Source organism: Schistocerca americana, chromosome 7 (assembly GCF_021461395.2).
Source record: "Schistocerca americana isolate TAMUIC-IGC-003095 chromosome 7, iqSchAmer2.1, whole genome shotgun sequence".
Lineage (NCBI taxonomy): Eukaryota > Metazoa > Arthropoda > Insecta > Orthoptera > Acrididae > Schistocerca > Schistocerca americana.
Genome location: NC_060125.1, coordinates 519274406 through 519297327, shown reverse-complemented (window position 1 = coordinate 519297327; position 22922 = coordinate 519274406). Strand labels below are relative to the sequence as shown.

Below are 22922 nucleotides of genomic sequence, written 5' to 3'. Positions count from 1 at the left end.
ATTACAAGTTTGATAATTATGACTACAGTGAAGGATAATGGGGCACTATGGGAATGAATAATCTGCAAAAAAGGCTTATATTTGTGTTAGAGTATGCTTGTTCATCATTAATATATTAGCTTGTAATGACTGCGAAAGTGTGCAAGGGGGTGTAGTAGAATGGTGTGGTTCACCACTATGTTGCAGCAGTGGGTCATTGTCGGCATGTTGGCCATTGGTAGCGTATCCAAATAGCATCAATAGTTATTTCCCTCCCAGATACCCACTCATAGCATCAACCCATAATGGTTACACGCCTTCTGGGTGTTTGTTGATGGCAGTAAGGCTGGCAGTTGCTGAGGCAGCGACCGGCCAGTGTCAATGCAGAATACGAGTGCCGACATGGGACACCTGCAGTGTCACTTTTGCCAGCCCGGCATAAGTCTGTAATTGGTTATTGTACTGGAAGAATGGATGTAGCAGTGGAGCCTGCCCCTTTGACTGGTGGTGTGTCATGACAGTTTGCCTGAGTAAGTACAGGTTGTTGGGCACCTTCACAGCCTTGGATACATACTGCTGTCCTCCAAGGCAGTAGTCCAGCTACAGCTTAAGTGAGCCCATGGTAGCTCACCAGTTGGAAGGCACAAGGTTCTGGAAGTGACTCAGCCCCAGTAGTTTGTGTGTCAATGCTAGAGTCTGTGTCTCATGATGACAGCTTGCAAAATCATATTGCCTCATCACCTGAAGTGAATCTCCCATTGCATTATGTGCTGCCAGACTGTGAATACTTTGGTTTGAAATTATGGGTACTTATAATGGTTAGATTCTTATTTGTTCTGCCGATTTACTGCTTCTAACTACATACAACAAAACAAGGCAGCAATGGGTATGTGTGGCAGTGAGTCTGCTTTTGCTGTGGCCAGCTTGCCTTCCTGCTGTGTTGCCAGTACTGTGAGTGACAGCCCTAGGCCGGCCGTGTAGGAACTCACTAGTAGGATTGCTGCGTCTGATGCAACAATGTTTTGGGTCCACTCTGTGCCTAGTGTGGTATCTGCAGCCCATTTGTGGTAGCAGTACTATTATCCAGTAGCACCAAAAAATAGTAGCAGCACTACAGAAGGGACAAAATACTTATTGCAAGCTTTATGCATTCCCTTAGTATAGTATTGTATTTTATTTTTATTGTCCAACAGTCTACAAAAGCAGCTTATGCATAAGAGATTCAGCAAGTCAGTGAGTGTAGTATGTTGTTAAATCAAGTTTGAGTCAACTTTCAGGGATTTATTTTCTCTCACAAGTGCAGCACAAAGTTGGTTATTCTTTCACTTTCGTCTTATAGGAGAGACATGTCTCTTTTTATTTGTGAAAAAGAACTACCACCTTAAGTATTTTATCAGAACAAAATGCTTCAACAGCAGTGAGATCAATGTTTTAAACACAGCAAATACAACAAAATAATTGATAATGAAAAATTCTTGGCTTTCTGAAACAAGTAACACATTATACATGCCCTATTGATTCCAGTTGTGATAGTTTTAAGTAAATGAATTGTATATATGATTTTTACTTGTATTTTCATGTTTACTGTTCCTTATTATTATTACTTACAAAATGCCATGCTGGACTCACGTGTCATCTATATAATACTATTGTACTGCAGTTGTGGTTCATGTTAAACACTGATTCTCAGTGAGCTTTCAATGGACACAATGTTATTACAATCATTCAAATATATAGAGAATTTCTTGGTGTACAACAACATTATGAAGAAGATATATTGCTACTTATTGTATAGAAAAGCAGTTGAGTTGCAGACAGGCACAGTGAAGAGATTGATAAACACTTAAGCTTTCAGACAAAAAGTCCTTCTTTGGAAATAGAAAACACACACATCCACACAAGCACAACTCACACATACACAACCACTGTCTCTGACCACTGCATCCTGACTGCAGACTGCTACTGCATCTGATGTGAGCAGCCATCTTGGGTGGATGGTGGAGGTAAGAAGGGGAGGCATGAGTAGTTGGGGCGAAGGGAGGTTAGTGGGGTGGGAGTGGAGGAAGATGTTATGATACCTGCAAGTGTGTGTGTGTGTGTGTGTGTGTGTGTGTGTGTGTGTGTGTGTGTGTGTGTCTGCCAGGTGTAGAGTCAAAAGGCTAAGCTGGGGCAGAAAAGGGAGAGGTGAGAGCAGAGGAGTAGAGAAGGGAAAAAGATTAGTAAGTGTGGTGACAGAATAGAAGGCATATGTAGTGTTGGGGTGGGAGCAGGGAAGGGGTAGGGAGGTGGAGAGCAGAGACTAACGAAGGTTGAGACCAGGAGGTTATGGAAAAGAAGGATAGATATGTCATAGGGAGAGTTCCCACCTAGGCAATTCAGAAAATCTGGTGTTAGAATGAAGGATCCAGATGTGTAGGGCATTGAAATGAAGCTCATCATGTCAGGCAATTCAGCAATAGTGTGGTCCAGCTTTCTCTCGGAAACAGTGGCCATTCACACAGACAGATAGCTTGTTAGACATCATGCCCATGTTGAAAGCAGCACACTGGTTGCAGCTTAGTTTGTAGGTCATATGGCTGCCTTCACAAATAGCCCTGCCTCTGATGAGATGAGGCATGCTTGTGACAAGACTGGAATAGATGGTAGTGGGAGCATGTCTATTGCACAGATAGAAGTCATAAGACAAGTGTTTGGGAGCAGGGATGGAATAGTAGTGGACAAGGATACTGCATAGGTTCAGTGGGTGGCAAAATACCACTGCAGAAGGGTTGGTGAGGAAGGATAGTAGGTAGGAAATTCCTCATTTCCGGGTATAACAAGAGATACTTGAAACATCTGGCATATTTGGAGAAGGACTGCTTGTAACTACAGATATGACAACCATTGGTGGCTAAGCTGTATAGAAGGGACTTCTTGGTATGAAATGGGTAGTAACAGTCGAAGTGGAGGTGCCAATGGTAGTTGGGAGATTTGATGTGAATGGAGGTACTGATGTAGTCTTTCTTGAGGTGGAGATCAACATTGAGGAAGATGGTTTGTTGAGTTGAGGAGGACCAGGTGAAGCAAATGGGGCAGACAGCTGCTCTGGAGGGATGTGGATAGGATGTTCTTACCCAAGGTCCAGATCATAAAGATGTCATCAGTGAATCTGAATCATGTGAGGGTGATTAGTAAGAATTCCTTGAGATGGCTTATGAATAGGTTGGAATAGGACGGTGGCATGTGTGTGTCCTTTGTTGCACCATGGATTTTTTTTGTAGGTGATGCCTTCAAAGGAGAAGTAATTGTTGATGAGGATATAGGTGGTCATGGTTGCCAGGAAGGAAGTTGTAAGTTTATAGCAGTTGGGCACTGGGGAAGGCACTGTTCAATAGTGGCAAGGCCAAGGGCATTAGGGATATTAGTATAGAGGGAGGTGGCATCAATTGTGATGAGCAGAGTGCTGGGTTGTAAAAGAACAGGAACTGTGGAAAACAGCGGAGGAAATGCTTGCTGTCTTTTATATTGGAGGGTAGGCTATGCATAACATACTAAAGGTGTTGGCACATGAGAGTGGAAATTCTCTCTGTGTGAGCACAGTAACTGGTTACAATGGCATGTCGTGGATGGTTGGGTTTATAGACTTCAGAAAGTATGAAGAAGGTAGAGTGTGTGGAGTGGTTGGGATGAGAGGTGAAGGAGGCTCGGGGGAGAGGTTCTGGGATGGGTCTAAGGATTTGAGGAGTGACTGGAGATCCTGCAGGATTTCTGGAAAGGGGTCACTATGGTAGGGTTTGTAAGTGGATGTATCTGACAGCTGGTGGAACCCCTCTGCCAGGTAATTCCTATAGTCTATAACTACAGTAGTGGAGCTTTGTCAGCGGGTAGAATCATAAGGTTGGGGTAAGATTTTTAGGTGGTGAATTACAGTTCTTTCTGGAGATATACGGGTGATTTCCATGTTGAGGCATTTGAGGGATGATGGTGAAACAAGGTTAAATGTTAGGAGAGTCTGAAAAGTTAACAGTGGGTGATTTTGGAGCACTAGGAATGGATCATGGTTGAATGGAGGAGTGACCTGTGTCAGGCACAGTTTAATGTTGGTTTTGGAGTGAGTCTGATTGGTTGGGTTGGTGGCAAAAAAGTATTTCCACTTCAAGGACTGAGAGAAGGGGAGAATATCTTTAACAAATTAAGCATGACTGGGTGCTGCTATCTCTCCCCCTCCCAATCCCATGCCTCTTCCTTACCCCCACAACCCACCCCAGATTATTGCTCATATCAGATGCAGTCACTGACTAGTCAGGCCACAATGGCCGGAGTCATTGGCCAAGTGTGTGTGTGTGTGTGTGTGTGTCATGCCTGTGTGAATGTGTGTGTGTTTTATTTCTGAAGAAGAACTTTTTGTCCACAAGCTTAAAGTTTACTAGTTTCTTCATTGTGCCTGTCTTTGACTCTACAGTGTCTCCGTGTGGTGAGTAGCAATCTATTCTTATTGTAATATTGTTGTATTTTTTCTGGAACTTTCCATGGTTTGAATTTCATAGCTTCATGCAAATGGAGCAATTTATCAAATTACTAGATGTTGTCAGATGTGCATTGCTGTGATTCAAGCTGGTTTAATGGAAAAATGGAAAAGAGAAAGTACACATTTTTAATATGTATGGAAACTGGATATATGTCCTAACCTTCTTCTCTACCCTTTCTATGTCCACCTACTTCTCTCCTTCTCTCTGTCCGTCTCCTCTTTCCCACTTCTTACACTCACTTCCTCTCACCCCTCTGTCCATCTCCTCTTCTCCTCTCCCTAAACTTGAGCCTTTTATTGCAAACTCAGATTTGTAGTAGTATATATATAATATGTTTATTTATGACAATATTATGAAAAGGATAGACTGCTCTTCACCATATAGCAGAGATGTTGAATCGCAGACGGGCACAAACAAAAATACTGCTAAACAAGTGAGCTTTCAGTCAAAAGACCTTCTTCTAAAGTACACAACACATACACATTCACATAACCACAACTTACTCGCACATGACCTCTGTCTTTGGCCATGAGGCTATGTTATATTTTGTTTTTTCTTAAAACTAAATCTCTATTAATAATGAAACAACAATGTTACATCTCCAATTAATCTAAGTTCTTCACTGGCATTATGCCTCTTCATTCAGAAAGATACAGATTCAGCTGGACCAACTTTTCTCCTGTTCCTCATGGGAATCATCAGAGGACCATCACATTGACAGGTAGATTCCCCATAGTCCTTATTAGCAAACTTATAAATGTGTAAGGTCTTGTGCACAACCACACCTCTTTCATTCAAACTCTCAATTCCAGGCAGGGAGGCAGTGATGCAACAAAGCACAGCAACTGTTGCCATGTCCAACTGCATCTGTATGAAATATACTAAAAGAAAACTCACAGCCTGCAAAAAGTAATAGGAATTTTTGTTTTTCTTAAAGAATCTTTTTTTTATTCCTCAACATCAACTTTGTCCCCTTCCCTGTCAGATATAACATACTTGTGCCAACACTTTTTTTAATCTCAGAAACACTTCTGGAACTGGCAAAATGACACTCTTTCATGGTTTTCTTTAGCCTTGGGAATAGAAATAAGTGGTCAGAAGGTGGGCGGGATGTGCAATATGTGCAGCGGCAAATACAGTGGTTGGGGCAACATAAGGGCTTTGTTTTTGCCAAAATATGATGAACAAGTAGTGAGATGTGAGCAGGAGCATTGTCATGATATAATTTCCATGAGTGGTTTTGCCACAATTCTGGTTGTTTTCTTCAGATTGCTTCATGAAATTGATGCATAACTTCCAGGTAATATTCCTTATTGAGTGTACGGCCATAAGGCAGGCATTCATTGTAATCAAAGGAAACAGTGAGAAGAACCTTCACATCTGATCAAACTTGTTGAACTTTTTTCAGTCTTGACTCTTCAGGTAGTTTCCATTGAGATGCGAGGGCCTTGGTTTTGACACCATCTTTTGTCACTTGTCATAATATTCTGTAAAAGTTCTCAGTCATTATCGACTTCATTCAGCAATTCCTTAGCAATGTTGAGATGATGATATTTTTGGTCAAAATTCAACAATTTCAAAACAAACTTCGCTGCTTCAGGTTTCATGTCCAAAGCATCCAAAAAATTACTTGGTTTGAGTCAAACAATACACAGACATTATCAGCAACCTCTTTGATGGTGATTTGGTGATTTTCTAGAACCATTTTCTTTACTTCTTCCACACTGACATCAGTTATTGATGTGCTAAGGCATCCAAGGCAGTCATCATCTTCAGTGTCTTCTCAACCCTCTTTGGAATGTTTACACCATTTGTAAACTCTTGTCTTACTCATAGTAGATTTGCCGGAGGCCACAGTGAGCACTTGAAATGCAGTGCTGCACTTTATCCCATTTTTAACACAAAATTTAATGAAAATTCCTTGATCCATCTTTTTCAAAAGTAAACACTCACCAAGCACTTGAAAATATGTATAACCTTTTTGACTGTCAACAATAAACTATATACACTCCTGGAAATGGAAAAAAGAACACATTGACACCGGTGTGTCAGACCCAACCATACTTGCTCCGGACACTGCGAGAGGGTTGTACAAGCAATGATCACACGCACGGCACAGCGGACACACCAGGAACCGCGGTGTTGGCCGTCGAATGGCGCTAGCTGCACAGCATTTGTGCACCGCCGCCGTCAGTGTCAGCCAGTTTGCTGTGGCATACGGAGCTCCATCGCAGTCTTTAACACTGGTAGCATGCCGCGACAGCGTGGACGTGAACCGTATGTGCAGTTGACGGACTTTGAGCGAGGGCGTATAGTGGGCATGCGGGAGGCCGGGTGGACGTACCGCCGAATTGCTCAACACGTGGGGTGTGAGGTCTCCATAGTACATCGATGTTGTCGCCAGTGGTCGGCGGAAGGTGCACGTGCCCGTCGACCTGGGACCGGACCGCAGCGACGCACGGATGCACGCCAAGACCGTAGGATCCTACACAGTGCCGTAGGGGACCGCACCGCCACTTCCCAGCAAATTAGGGACACTGTTGCTCCTGGGGTATCGGCGAGGACCATTCGCAACCATCTCCATGAAGCTGGGCTACGGTCCCGCACACCGTTAGGCCGTCTTCCGCTCACGCCCCAACATCGTGCAGCCCGCCTCCAGTGGTGTCGCGACAGGCGTGAATGGAGGGACGAATGGAGACGTGTCATCTTCAGCGATGAGAGTCGCTTCTGCCTTGGTGCCAATGATGGTCGTATGCGTGTTTGGCGCCGTGCAGGTGAGCGCCACAATCAGGACTGCATACAACCGAGGCACACAGGGCCAACACCCGGCATCATGGTGTGGGAAGCGATCTCCTACACTGGCCGTACACCACTGGTGATCGTCGAGGGGACACTGAATAGTGCACGGTACATCCAAACCGTCATCGAACCCATCGTTCTACCATTCCTAGACCGGCAAGGGAACTTGCTGTTCCAACAGGACAATGCACGTCTGCATGTATCCCGTGCCACCCAACGTGCTCTAGAAGGTGTAAGTCAACTACCCTGGCCAGCAAGATCTCCGGATCTGTCCCCCATTGAGCATGTTTGGGACTGGATGAAGCGTCGTCTCACGCGGTCTGCACGTCCAGCACGAACGCTGGTCCAACTGAGGCGCCAGGTGGAAATGGCATGGCAAGCCGTTCCACAGGACTACATCCAGCATCTCTACGATCGTCTCCATGGGAGAATAGCAGCCTGCATTGCTGCGAAAGGTGGATATACACTGTACTAGTGCCGACATTGTGCATGCTCTGTTGCCTGTGTCTATGTGCCTGTGGTTCTGTCAGTGTGATCATGTGATGTATCTGACCCCAGGAGTGTGTCAATAAAGTTTCCCCTTCCTGGGACAATGAATTCACAGTGTTCTTATTTCAATTTCCAGGAGTGTATTCAAAACACCTGAAAACACAAATATACGTCAGGAACATGTGTACCAACAAGACAAAAAGATCTGAAAATCAGATATACAAATTAAATAATTCCCATTACTTTCTGATCACACCCTGTAAAAGGGGATATTTTGTTAGTGAAAGTCTCATGTTTGTTTGTTCAAAATCTGAAATATCCAAAATTTCTTTACCGATTCCTTTGAAATTTTGACACAACATTTCATTTGAGTAAACACATGTTTTTACATGCCTACTGGAGTTCCCCAAGGTATATAAATATAGATATTATGTATATAATATATATACACAGCCAGAAAAAATTTAATGCTCCCTTTCAGAGGTTTACAGTTCACTCAAAATTTATTGTTGCAACAGTGCATATGGAATACATAAAATGATTACATTTAGAGATCAATAGCACAAGCATTCTGAGGTACCATGTGTCAACTCATGCTGCAACAGCCATATTAGTATGCAGTGTAGCCTCCACGGGTGGCAATGCAAGTGCCAACTCTGGCAACCAGTCAATAGTACAGAGAAGAAGGAAATGTGTGTGAAATCTTATGAGACTTAACTGTAAGATCATCAGTCCCTAAGCTTACACACTACTTAACCTAAATTATCCTAATGGAGGACTCGAACCTCCACCGGGACCAGCCGCACAGTCCATGACTGCAGTGCCTTAGACCGCTCAGCTAATCCCGTGCAGCGACCGTACAGAGAGTGACTACTGTCCTGGGATATGTTATGCCACATCTCCTTCATGTAGTTCTGTAAGAGTTGTTGATTGACAACCTGTGTTTGATTGGAGTTAAGTCCAGAGATCATGCTGCCCGGGGAAGTTGCTGCACATCTTGCAGAGCATACTGAGTTTCCAGGGCAGTGTGTGAACAAAATTATCCTGTTGAAACAACTCATCACCTTCTAGTTGCAAGCTCGACAAAAGAACAGTTCTAATAACATTCTGCACATACCGAGCACTGGTTAGCATCCTCTCCAGAAACACCAAAAATGTATGAGAGTAGGAGCTTATTGCACCCCAGACCATAAGGCCTGGAATAGGACCAGTGTGTCTTGGACAAATGCACTCTAAGAGACAACACTCAAAATGTCTGTGTTGTTCATGCAAATGACCATCAAATGCTTATAGGTAGGCTTTGCTTTTATTGTTGAAGACCATGGTGCTCCATTCCATCTTGACACCTCTGATGACACCAGTTGAACCATGCATGTTGATTCCATGGCATGAATGGAAGACAGGCTAAAGGTGTGCATGCCCATAGTTCCACTGCTAATAACCAATTTGCAACGGTTCATGACGACATGTCTGGGTTCATATGTCCTCTTATCTGTGCTGTGGGAGCTGTACAATCTGCCACTGCTGCCCTTACTATACAATGATCCCTGCAGGTTTCTGTGCTTCATGGGTGACCAGAATCTCATCTACAGGTGTGAGACCACTGATACCAACATCATTGCACAACTGACATAACACATCCAATTTATGTGGTAATTCTCCAGAAGGACCATCCTGAAACTCAGAAGGCCACAATTTGATCCCTTTCAATCTCACTCAGTTGGCTGTAGGAACCATGAAGATGGCTCTGTGGCATGGTTGCCTGCATGCTTCACACACGTGCACCACACTGTGTCTTCTGGCTGTGAGCATTCCCTATTAAAGAGCAGACACATAAGGTGCTCTAGTAGCTATGTTACTATGCTGTCTGTTACTGGATGACACTGAAATCATTTTCAGTACATCCACTATCCCCTAGGTGGCATGTGCCATCATTGGATCAAAAACAACATCGTCCTTCCAGTTGTACTAATCTTTTTTTCCAATAGCATACTTATATACTGTCTGGTGCTCCAGTAGGTACATAAGAACATAGGCTTATTTGATTGCCAAGGCACTGATGAAGAACTTAAGGAGATTTAAGATTTTGAACAAATGAACATGAGAGATTTTTGCTAACAACATATACCCTTTAATAATGTGTGTGTGCATACACACACATCCCCCCCCCCCCCCCCTATTCCCCACCACCACCACCACACACGTACACAACATGGCAGGGAGTTTATGAGCTGTTGCTTGAGTAAGAGAATGTGGGGATTCACTATTCACAAAAGGTAAAATAGTGAGGCATCTGGGAGGGGGAAGGCTGCCAGGGCAAAGAAAGGGAGTATTTGGAAGTAGAAAAGGAGAAGCTTGTGGCTCTGATCTGAAGTGGCATAATCATGATTAGTTTCATACATTGGTTTTTGTGACTACTTTGTGTGCCCTACCACCATTTCCACTCCTGTGTCAATCTCTTCATCTCAGAATAGCTCTTACAATGTCCTAAATAATTTGCTACATATATTCCAATCTCTATTTTCCACTGTTATTATTGTGCTATATGTCCTCCTCTCAGTTATTATCTGATGTCTTAACATACCTCATACTGTTCAGTTATTACCCGATATCTTAACAAATCTCATACAGTGCTTCTTCAAATTGTTGTTTTCCACATATTGCTTTCCTCAGGATCTCTGTGGAGAACTACTTCGTTTCTTAACAGTCCAATTCATTTTCAGAATCCTTCAGTAGCACCACATCTCAAATGCTTTGCTCCTTTTCTTTTCTAGTTTTCCCACAGTTCATATTTCACTTCCACACATTGTAAATTCTCACAAATTTGTTTTGCAAATTAAGGCCAGTGTTTGCTACTAGCAGGCTTCTTTTGGCAAGGAATGCTCTCTTTGCTAGTCTGCTTCTTATGTCCTCCTTGCTTCGTCTGTCATCCATTATTTGACTTTCAAGTTAGTAGAACTTTTTCAGTTTGGTTACTATGTGGGCCTTAATATTCATATTAAGTTTTCTACTAGTCAAATTTGTGCTGCTCCTAAATACTTCAGTCTTTCTTTGATCTAATCTCAATCCAGTTTCTGTACTAATTAGACTGTTCATTCTATTCAACAGGTCCTGCAGTTCTTCCTCACTTTTACAGATCATCAACAAATCTTATCATTAATATCATTTCATACAGAAGTTAAGTGCCAACTCTGACTTTTTTTTCCTTTCAAAATAGAGGTTGAACAGCAGAGGAGGAAAAACTCAATCCTGCCTGAAGTATTCAACAGTATCCTACTTCGAATTAAAGTACCATGATAATCATTTCTTTACAGAATACCAAGAACACTCAAAAATATTCAAGAATGTTAAAATAAATTCAGAAACTTTGCAGAACATTCTACAATCTAGAACAAATAATATACATCCTAAAAGAATCAACCTTTAAATACAGCTATATTAAATCATCGTATTCTCAATAAAGCTGTATTTATTTCAGTGAAAGAAAACTTTACTTAGATTCCACCATATTTTGTACTTAATTAGCTTATTCTGTCACAATACTTCCTTATGAACTATTTTTGTCACTCGTTATTTGTTAAGTAGATACAAAAATTCATTGGGTTTCCCGTCCCTAGAGCAAGCGTCATATACCTGACCATGAGAAAAGCATGATTCTTTCAAATTAATACCACAGCATCTTAACTTTTGTCTTTGCACCTTATTTACAGTGATACTAAATGCTGATCTTACTGGAAATTGGAGTTTTTTTTAAACTGAAATGGCAAATTAATATCATCAGGAATGTCATTTCTACAGTTCAGTGTCTGAGACACTGCACTGATGATCTACAGCTGCATTCAGTCAAGAATGAACTCAGAAACTGTGATTGTGGTTCTGTATCAGCTGCAGAATATTTCAGAACAAGTGAACATTTGTGCTGGAGTGGGACTCGGATGTTGCAAGTGGTTGTTTTAACCACTTTGGCCATCCAAGCATGCTGGTAAAGTGAATCTTTCAAATAACCAACCTGAGTAATTTTGAACGATTTTCATATAAATTCCATCCATTAATTCCTTTGGGCTGTTGACAATACTATGCAAATCATTTGCAAGTTCAATTTTGGCCAGTAATACATTCAACTGGTGAGTTCCTTCAGTAATTTGTAAGAATTTTTTGAAAGAATGTTTCATTTCTTCATCATTGGAAAGTTGAGCTCTCGTATTTAATCTTAATTGTACTTTCGTCGCTCGAGGCCAAACAAATGATTTCTTCAAACATGCACTGATTTCATCTGCTGGAGTTGATATTGGAATACCTGGAAGCTTTTGCCAAGAATGTCCAGAACATGTAAGTAATGCATCTGCCACTAATTGTGGTTGACTTCAGTGGTTTCTAACATCTGCAAATCTTCTGGAAGATTCTATAATATTGTGGAATTTTTGGACATTCTAGAAGGAACATTCTGGCAAATCTCTGATACTCTGGTACAATAAGCTGTCCACATTTTGCCACTGCCACTGGAAGCACCTTCTTCCCATCTGGTTCTCACTATTTCCTTATTCCCTCCTCCCCATACCTGTGTTTCCTACTTTACCTTATCCCCTCCTCCCCATACCTCTGTTTCCTACTTGATTTCTTTTTTTTGTGCTCATTACACAACTTTCCTTCTCATGGGTATTTTCTTGTTATTCTATTTCACTTCAAATAAACGTCACCACTGTAATCATTAACTGCCTCTTTCCCTATAGCATTCCAATATATTCTTAGTCTGTGTGTTGCACTTTGTTATTTATTCTATCTCTCTCTCTCCCTCCCTCCCTCCCTCCCTCCCTCCCCTCTCTCCCCTCCTCTTCCACATCTACAGCATTCATAATATAATGGTGTCAACGGGTCAACATGGGAACATGTAGGAGTAATCTGCTGAAGACTCCCATGTTCAACAATGTATGCTGAATGGTGTGCTCCAAAGCACTTATGCCTTTATCAGTATTGCACTTCCTCATCAAATCTGTCATAGATCGTGACCTATCTTACTTTAGAGATTGGGCAAGCCTCCGACCTCCATGTTGTGTGATGAGTTATGGACATCCAACACTTTGAATGAAATTTTCACTGTGCAGCAGAGTGTGCACTGATAAGAAACTTCCCGGCAGATTACAACTGTGTGTCAGCCTGATACTTGAGGTCCTGAGTTCAAGTGTCGGTCTGACATACAGTTTTAATCTGACAGGAAGTTTCACCCAATATCTTGTCTCCTACTTGTGATTTCACCATCTTTCAGCTACTTTCCATATGTTCTCTTGACAGTAGCATGTCAACTGTCAGTCAGCTTTGTGTTTTCTATACACTCATTTCCACATGCCAGGCCATAACAATCTGCCCTTTGTCAAAATTGCTTAAAAAAGTAGGTTCCCCATTTGTGGCAATTTTGCTGCTAGAATAATTCCACACTCATCTCCACTCTGCTTATACACATTCCTTATCATATCAAATGCCCACAATGCCACTACAAAGCATTCAGTCTCTCAGTGAAAAGTGAATATTATATTTTGGTTCATTGGTATATTTCACCTCTGACCATGAATTTTTAATACAATAATGTCATGTTGCAGCTTGGGTCAAAGTTCAGATTAAACTGAATTTCCCTCTGTAACCAGCTCTATAAATTAGTTAAAAAACAAAGGTTTACCAACCAACAGATCATTGAACAGTGAACTGAAGTGAAGTTCAAACCAAATTTTGGGTTGAGAACAGCTTTATTTTACTTTATGAGGACTTATCCTGGAGTTTATAAAAGAACTGAGTATTTTACTGCACAGTGTAACATTTATTGTAATGGATGTTGGTAGTAGATTAAAAGCTGAACATAATATTGCAAAAGACAAAGTTTTTGATTTCAGTTCTCAGACAGAACAAAAATTTAATTCTTGTGCAAGTCTCATTATAATGAAAATTTCACTGTAATTTAGAGATACCAGTCAGTACATTTAATGAAGTGTTGTGTTATACAAATATAAATTTTAGATTCAAAAGATTTCCAGCTCTAAAGAAATTAGAAACTCATGTTGAAGGCAAAGATGATCAGTAACATTTTCTTTCACCTGCATGAAACAGTAGTAGTTTTTAAAAGCTGTTAATTTCTGAGTTACTACTAAGTTTCGAGATTTAAAAAAAAATTCACACCACTATCTGCTGGGAACATTCTAATTCAGAAATAAGTAGAGAACCCAAAAAAGCTTGAGCACAGTACAAAGAGAAAAGGCTCCAAATCCATTTCACATAATACAAAAATTTATACCTTCTTACCAGACAGAAATTACATTGTATATACCATGTACCTATCCAACTGTGAATTAGTAGCTGCTTCAAATTATAATTAATACAAACAGTAGATCATTACAAAGCTATCATGATTACTATAGCACAATGGTGAAGCATAACACTCGAGGAGTCTTCATTTTATTAGAAAGGAGTAATGGTTCAATCTTCATTCAGAGATGCCAATGTAGGTTCTACAACTTGTTCGTAAAGTTTCCTTAATGTAACCTCAGCCGATTTCTCCCCCCACCCTTCCATAATGGTGCACTTTCACTTGCTGATGAAACTAGATACTGTTCTATCTTGTGATACAATAAACATCAGTGCTTTTTCACTAAATTATATACTACTACAACATAGTCTCCAATGACCAACAACAAAACTTGACTTCATAAGCAAGTGATTTCAAGGCTGAAGCCATCTATGCAGACAGTCTTCTTGAAACACCCTTGATGTTAAGCAATCATCACCTTATAGGAAAAAGTTGAACTCTTGATTAAAGTGTGTGAATAGACTAACTAGATACACACAAATGTATGTTGTGGTACATCCATACATGTAATTCACACAGTGACATGCAGCACATGAAAATTTTTGAGCACCTCCTTTCAGTAATATTGTGCTATTAATCCTCTGTCAAGAGGCATGGTAATTAAGTGAACAATGCTTTCACACTGCAAAATGCTTCTGTCATGCTTTACAGCACGAGAAAATAAGACATGGAAAATTATATTTTTTGTAATAGTGAAGTCCTGTACTACAAGTCAGTATCTGGATTACTTGCCTGTAGGATAGCCACATCAGGATCATGAAACCAAGATGGTCGTATAAGGGGCAGTCCACTTTCTACTGAATCAGCCAAGTAGGAATACAGATAGGGCATCAGTCGATATCGCATTTCCATAGCACTTTGCATTATTGAAAGTGTATTGTTATTACCAAGTGTTGCATTCAGAAGATCCCTGAAATGAAAGAATATAATAAGATCAAGCTAATATCCTCAGTGATTATGTCGATGATGGAGATAATTAATGTTCAGCACTTACTACATGTAGCAACAGATTCTGTCTATGTGGACTACCAGGGTATCTAAAATGGTCTGACATCCCTTTTGCATGAATACAGTCTTGCCTTCATGCCAGAAATAACGTCATCATCTGCCACTGGAACTGTTTTACAGCAACTGAGTGATATCAGTGGCAGCCCCTTACATTCTCTAACAATAATCTGTCATCCTTGCAAAAGAACTGTTCAGAATCTGAGAGAACTGTATGCAACCTGTGGTTTCATCAAAAAGTTTCGACATTCGACTAAATCTCAAAAATTTACACTCACTTGAAGGATAACAATTTACACTTTGTGCCATCCAGAAGACAGTAATTTTCACCCTATCACCACATCAGGTATGACATGCCAATTGTATCTCACTGTACAATGGATATAGTACACATCAACATTGTACAAAATGCTCCAGAAGATGCCTTCTCTTGGATCAAAACAATAATAAAAGAAATGGATTTTGAAGCTCTTACCAATGCTCAGGCTATAAATAATAAACCAAAGTCATTCCTAATTGCTATCTCTGTTGTGGAACTATAACCAATCAAAATTCCTCATATGAACTCAGAAGTGTATTGGAATGTTTAATTACAAAAACTTGCTCATATGTCACATCTAAGTCTAAACCGAAGGCCTTCTCTTTGATTCATCAATCCTACAATTTATGAGAATATTTGGACAATATTAATGCTTTCTTTGAAGCATTAGATAAAAACAGCAGCTAAACAGTTTAAGGGGAGAGGTTGTGTCCCTTTTCAAAGTGCCTATTTTTTCTCATATAATATTTAAAGTAATCTAGAAGTAATTCCCATAATTATCAGTTGTGTAGAGTAGCACCAGTAATAATTTATTGTTAGTATACTTTACAGAAACAGCCTGCAGTGACTGCTTCACTGTCACAACTGTATGTCTTGTACAGGCTATAATATTAATGGTTTAATATGGTGCTGAATAAAGATCATGAGTTGTTAGTTCCACAAATAAATACAGGGTGGAGTAGAGGAAATGCATTTTTCCACTTCTGAATAGTTGAAACATGGCTTATTTTAAGAAGTCTTGCGTTCAGGACTAGTGCTTTTATTGCATTTTTGAAATTATGTCCTTAATTAGGTTCAGAAAATAAGAATCCCCTCCTGAAAGTTACACATGGCTTTCTCCAACATTACATTTAGCACAGCTTCAATTTTATGGTGAATGGAAAACTTGAGGTCATCAACTGTGTGGGCTTGTTCACAAATACTCTTGATTTCAAGTAGTTCCATTAAAGAAGACTCATATCTGTAGAAGGGGTGAGTATGGGGCCAAGGAAGATGACCATATCGTGAAATGAAATGTCCTGAGAACTTTTGTTGAATCACATCCATGGATGCTCTTGCCATGTGGACTGTGGCACCACCCTGTTGGAACCACATTTCTCTCATGTTAACCCGATGCCTTTCAAATTATGGACAAAGAAACTTGTTTAACATTTTGATGTAGCATGCTGAAATCACAGTAATTGTGATTCCTTCCTTTTCAAAAAAGTAAGGTCCAAAAATCACTATCTTGGAGATACTGCACCATGCTGTTACTTTTGAGCTGTGGAGTGGTTTTTGGCAGAGTTCCTGTGCGTTATTTGGTAGCCAGTACCAACAGTTCTATACAGCAACTTAACCATCCAGATGAAAATCAGCTTCAACACCCATGAATACTGGGACAACTGCATGTTCTATATGAATGGTGTCCATTATGCCTCAAAATTCTCCAAGTAGCACAAAATCCATTTCACTAAGCTGCTAGACAATCATTTTTTGCACAGGTGAAATTAGAGACCATCATGAAAGATGTGATGAAGCAAATGATGTGACGCATCCAGCAATACAGTCTTTTGCCTAATGGATCATTTTGGATTAGCAAGAAGTGCCGTTTCACTATGTGTATATTTCTTGGAGTTTGATCTGAATGGGGAAGATCAGGTGGCTTCTTCTTCATCTCATATCCAGTACTTCTAAATGTTGCAATGCAGTGAAGTACAGTGTTTCAAATTGGGACTGCATCTCGGTGTCCAAACTAAAATTTTTGATGGAAAAGATGTTGAACATTGACCACAGAATAATTGATTCTAAGTTCTTTTAGATGAAACCAGGGGCAGTGGCAAAGGGGGAGGGATATGGGGGCTATAGCCCCCCCCCCCATTCTAATGGAGTATCATATTACACTGGATAGTATTGCTCATCAGTGTGGGATCCGTACCAGATCGGGTTGACAGAGGAGATAGAGAAGATCCAAAGAAGAGCAGTGCATTTCATCACAGGGTTATTTGGTAAGCGTGATAGCATTGCGGAGAATGTTTAGCAAACTCAAGTGCAGACTCTGCAAGAGAGGCACTCTGCATTGGGGTGTAGCTTGCTGTCCAGGTTTCGAGAGGGTGTGTTTCTGGATGAGGTATCGAATATATTGCTTCCTCCTACTTATACCTCCCAAGGAGATCACAAATGTAAAGTTAGAGAGATTCGAGAATGCATGGAGGGTTTCCAGCTGTCGTTCTTCCCACAAACCATATGCAACTGGAACAGAAAAGGGAGGTAATGACAGTGGCACATAAAGTGCCCTCTGCCACACACCGTTGGGTGGCTTGCGGAGTATAAATGTAGATGTAGTAGATGTAGAATTGCTCAACCACGAACACACCATGCTGTACACTCCAATACTCCTTAATGAAACTACATTATCTGAGCTGTCTGCCAACAGTCACTCAAGGTCAATATACCACTTGTCACCGAGTACTAGCAGGGGGGCGGGGTGTTACTCCACCCTGTATAACAACGATGCTCTGTCAACAATGTCTTATGATTAGTCATGAGAACTACAGATCTACAGATTAGAATGCACTGCTACTGCAAAAAATGTGTTATCAAAGGAATAATGTGTTGTAACTGTGAACAGTGTGCTATTTTAAGTGTGCAAATGACAGTCAAAAGAAGAAAATCTGGTTCTGTTTGAACTACCTCAAAGACAGTTTAAGCCATAAACTACACAGTAATGACTGTGAAGTTGAAATTATCCCAGTTCTTTTAGACGAAACCAGGGGCAGTGGCAAGGGGGGAGGGATATGGGGGCTATAGCCCCCCCTCCTCCTTCCAATGGAGTATCATATTACACTGGATAAAATGACTTCAGATATCTACAAATATATTACTCCAACAGATGCAATCCTTTTTTTATATAATTATCTAGCAATATAGGTTGCAATGTATTTCAAACACAATTTAACAAAAGAATAAGAGCAGCAAATAGCTTACTATCTAAACCAATAAATATCATTTAACATAAAATGGGCGTATTATCTGGGGACATGACATTGTTCACGTCTGGTGAGAATTTGCTAGTAGTTTTTGGATAAAAATAGATAGCTGAGAACAGTAGCTGCTAGCCAAAGCTAATTAAATATATGTAAACAGCTCAAAGACTGAGAAAATTTAATCTAATGGAACAAATAAAAGAGAATCAAAGTGTTAAACTATTGTGTCCCATAAGAGACCAAAGGCTCTCATGGTCTGAACACACAAAGTATCTAATCAAAAATTTGTACACGTACCTCTCCTTTTATACAAACTAAGAAATTATGGTATCAAAAATATATTGCTTCTGTTAATATGCCTTCTTTCATGACAGTGGCAGTACGGTGTTCTATTACAGGGAAACTCGTCAGGTTCAAGTTATATATTCAGATGGAACAAAAAAGCAATCAGACATATCTGGGTCTCCAAGAATTCCATAAAAACCATTACAAAGGACTCTAAGCCTGTCTGTCTGTGTGTGTGTGTGTGTGTGTGTGTGTGTGTGTGTAAAAAAATTGTAAAATATATGTCAAAGATAAATTGAGATCAAATGTACAAGGATCTTTCAGTAAATAAACCTCCTATTATTTTTTTACAGCCATAATATGTATGAGAACATCATTTTAGTTGCTTCAAATTCGAGATTTCTTCTGCATGTTGAAATGTTCCCCTTTGTTAATGATTAATCTTCTCATGATCTTGGCTTTTCTCTTACATTGTGGTTACTGAGTATTATTTAGCTCACCTTTAGTTTTGACCATGGATCAATAGTGTAAATCAATATTATGATTCTCAACAATGTAGGAAAAGACAGATTGCTACTTACCATAAAGAAGACACGTTAAGTTGCAGGCAGGCACAATTAAAAGACACTTGCATAAAGCTTTCAGCCACAGCCTTCATCAACATTCATATACACAAGCAAGCACACCTCATGCACAGCATCTTGGGCCAGAATGCTGGCATACTGGCCACAGATGCTGGAGTTGACAGTCATGTATGCATGAGGTATGCTTGCTTGTGTGTATGAATCATGTGTGTTTGTCTTTTGTTGATGAAGGCTGTGGCTGAAAGCTTTATGCAAGTGCCCTTTAATTGTGCCTGTCTGCAACTTAACATTCAGTCTTTTCCGGCCCAAGATGCTGGAGTTGGCAGTCACATGTGCACGAGGTGTGCTTGCTTGTGTGTACAAATGGTGTGTGTTTCTCTTTTGTAGATGAAGGCTGTGGCTCAAAGCTTTGTGCAAGTGTCTTTTAATTGTGCCTGTCTGCAACTTACTGTGTCTTCTTTATGGTAAGTAGCAATATGTCTTTTCCTACATTGTTGATATTCCTACATGGGGTTTCCATTGTTTGATTTAACTAGGCTTCTCAGATATATGTGCCATATATTCTTGAATGGTGATGGAATAACTCTTCAAAATGTTAACTAGAGAGATCTAAATTTTACAACAGAGTGAATATATATCAAACTATACTTTTGTTTCTTTTTTATCACTTTTTCTTACTGATATCCATGGTTTTTGCTGCAGGGCCAATGCATTTCTCTGACCTGGGACTATGACCCATGGCGCATGCACAAACAATCCCACAAGTACTGCCACTTGGGTAGTTAATGTGATCATAATCCCATCTCAAAGACACATGTAGTCCTTTGTGACTACTTGCCACATGCAAATGTTTACCACAAACATGCACAATAGTCTGCTCTCCTAAACATTAAATTATTATGTCATTTGAAAGCATGTGAGCAGCATTCATCAGCAAGGTAGGCATAGGGTTACACATCACTTTTCTGGACTGTAACACCACAACTTGTGTGAAGTTTCCAACAATGCTGACATATGGTACAGCTGTAGTGAATGTTCAAACAGGTGTCTATGCAAGACACAGGTTACAAGCAATATCCTGTAATTTAATTCTTGGTTGTGGAAAATAAACTGTGATGAACATCCATAAATGTTTGTGTGCAATGTATGGTAATTATGCAGTTGATAAGCATACTATTGTGTGACTGGTATAGAGAGTCAGGAAGTATAGAAATTGAGTTGGCCTCCAGCCAGAACTACTGACATGATGAACTGTGTGGAAGCCATTGTTCATGCAGACCGGCACATAACTCAGTAGATGGCTTTGCAACCATCAGTGAGCATTGGAAGTATGCAGTGATTGATACTCTTGGATATTCACAGTTGCACTCAAGAAAGGTTCCATGAAAACTCACAACAGAACACAAGATTGGAAGGTAGGCCATTTCATCTGAACTGATATATCAGTTAGAAGCCAATGGAGTGGCTTTTCCATCAGACGTCATTACAGTTGGCAAAACCTGGGTGCACCACTATGAGCTGGAAACAAAAAGGCAGTCTCTGGAGTGGTTCCACCCCCAAACAACAAAAAAGGGGAAATTCAAGGCAGTTCCCTCTACTGGGAAAATCATAACTGTAGTCTTTTGGAGTAGGAATGGTGTTATTTCATGGATGAGTTGCCACAATGGTCAATCATTAATTGGGAGGCATATGTGAAGGCTCAAGAACCATTTCCATCATGTTCAGTCTGACAAGAATCCAAAAGAAATCTTGCACCAACAAGACAATGCATGTCCACATGTCTCAGAAGCTGGGAACAAATCACCAAATTAGGTTGGACACCATTGCCTCATCCATCCCATAGCCCTGGTGCTCTTGGACATCCATCTGTTTGGGCCATGATGGGACACATTTTAAAGATTATGAGAGTTAATCCATGTAGTGAAACCATGGCTACAAACAGAGGACACGAGCTTTTACAAACAGGGAACACACTCTCTTACACAATGCTGTCATAAAATCATAGAACATGATGCAGACTGTGTAGAAAAATAGAACTTATAAGAGAAATGTTGACTGATATTATCACCAAATTGTAACTCTTAAGAACAAATATGCACTGAAAAAATTGTGGTTTTTTATAAGTAATACATACCATTTTCAATACTGTCAGTCATACACAAGAGCCATAAATATCTGAGCTCAAAGTTAGACAACAAACTGCCAAAAATAGTAAAAAAACCTTCCTTTCAGTAAATTCAAGCACATATTAGACACTTGGATTAAAATAAGAGCATATTATTTGGTTGAAGAACTCCTTCAAAGCAATTTGAATAATATAAATAGTGAGCAAAAACCTCTAATTCTAGCAGATAAGTCTACTGTGTATTGGTTACCTACTCAAATAATATGTAGATACATACTGGAAATCTGGAAAGCAGTGTGGTCTACCTGATCAAATGCACAGCCTGACAAAAAAGGTGAACTACCCATAAGACACGGCCAGATGTCACATTAACTTTGTACACATGCACATCATCAGTGGGTATGTAAATGATTAGAGTTTCAATTATTTATGACAGTTGGAATGAACACAAGAGTTCATTATTGTTGTTTGTGTTTGATGTTGTTACTAGGTGTGTTATGGTATATAAGGCATGTGAAAGGCCTCAGATGTTGAGTAATCACTGTGAAGGACATGGAGGCATTGCATATGCATGTGAGACAGTGTTATCAGGACCTTACAGTCTGGAAGGCGCCTCACTGTGGGTCTCCATTTCATCAGCTGGTCAAATTGTACAATATCTAGATTTGAGGGGCATTCAAATGTGACAGCTGTCTGATGTTGAATTGCATGGAATGTGAGGGCAAGCATACTCGTTCTTCAGGTAGACCAAGTCTGACCACCAAAAGGTAGTATCTCTGTATTTTGGACATTGTAACCCCTTTGTATATGCACCTACCATTTGAGAACAAGTAATGGTCTCCCTGCAATATTCTCTGTCATCTTGCACCACCAGTTGCAAACTAGCAGCAGTCGGACCAGGGAATTCGCATTCAACGTGTAGGCTGCCATTAACATCTCGACACAAACAGTTGAGGTTGGAGTGTTACAGTGGCCAGTAAGCATGTACTGGTGATGAATGGCATTGTATTGTGTTCAGCAATGAATCATGATTCTGCACTGTCCTGGAGGACCACTGTTGTCGAGTATGAGAATGACCTCGAGAGTAGTCCCATTCTTATAATGTTTTGGAGAGGCACCACAGTGTTACTACTGGTGGCAAGGTGTGGGGAGCCATCAGCTATGACTTCACATCACAGATGGTAGTGATTGAGGGAACTCTGGCAGCATAAAGATATATCACAGACATCCTACATCTTCATGTGTTTTCACCTTATGCACCAGTAGCATGGTGTCATTTTTCAACAGGACAATGCTTGTCCACACATGGAGTATGAGCTATCTGCATGATTTGAGATAGTCACATGGCCATCAAGATCCCCATATTTGTTGCTGATAGAAAATGTTTGGGACCAGCTTGAACATCAACTCCATCCCTGAGCCAGTATCCAGGACATCAAAGACCAACGACAAAATTATAGGCCAACTTGTCTCAGGAGAGGGTACAACAACCAAATCAGTGTATACGTGCAGGC

The 22922-nt window shown here is 40.4% G+C and overlaps 1 protein-coding gene across 1 annotated transcript in view; it reads right to left on the bottom strand.

Annotated features, from left to right (window-relative positions):
* Positions 1 to 22922, bottom strand: part of LOC124623056 (alpha-glucosidase-like) — a 237237-nt gene that overhangs the window by 41858 nt on the left and 172457 nt on the right. Inside the window, exon 11 of the mRNA XM_047148849.1 lies at positions 14860 to 15037. Within this exon, the coding sequence (XP_047004805.1) occupies positions 14860 to 15037 (178 nt within the window). The remainder of the gene's footprint in view (positions 1 to 14859; positions 15038 to 22922) is intronic.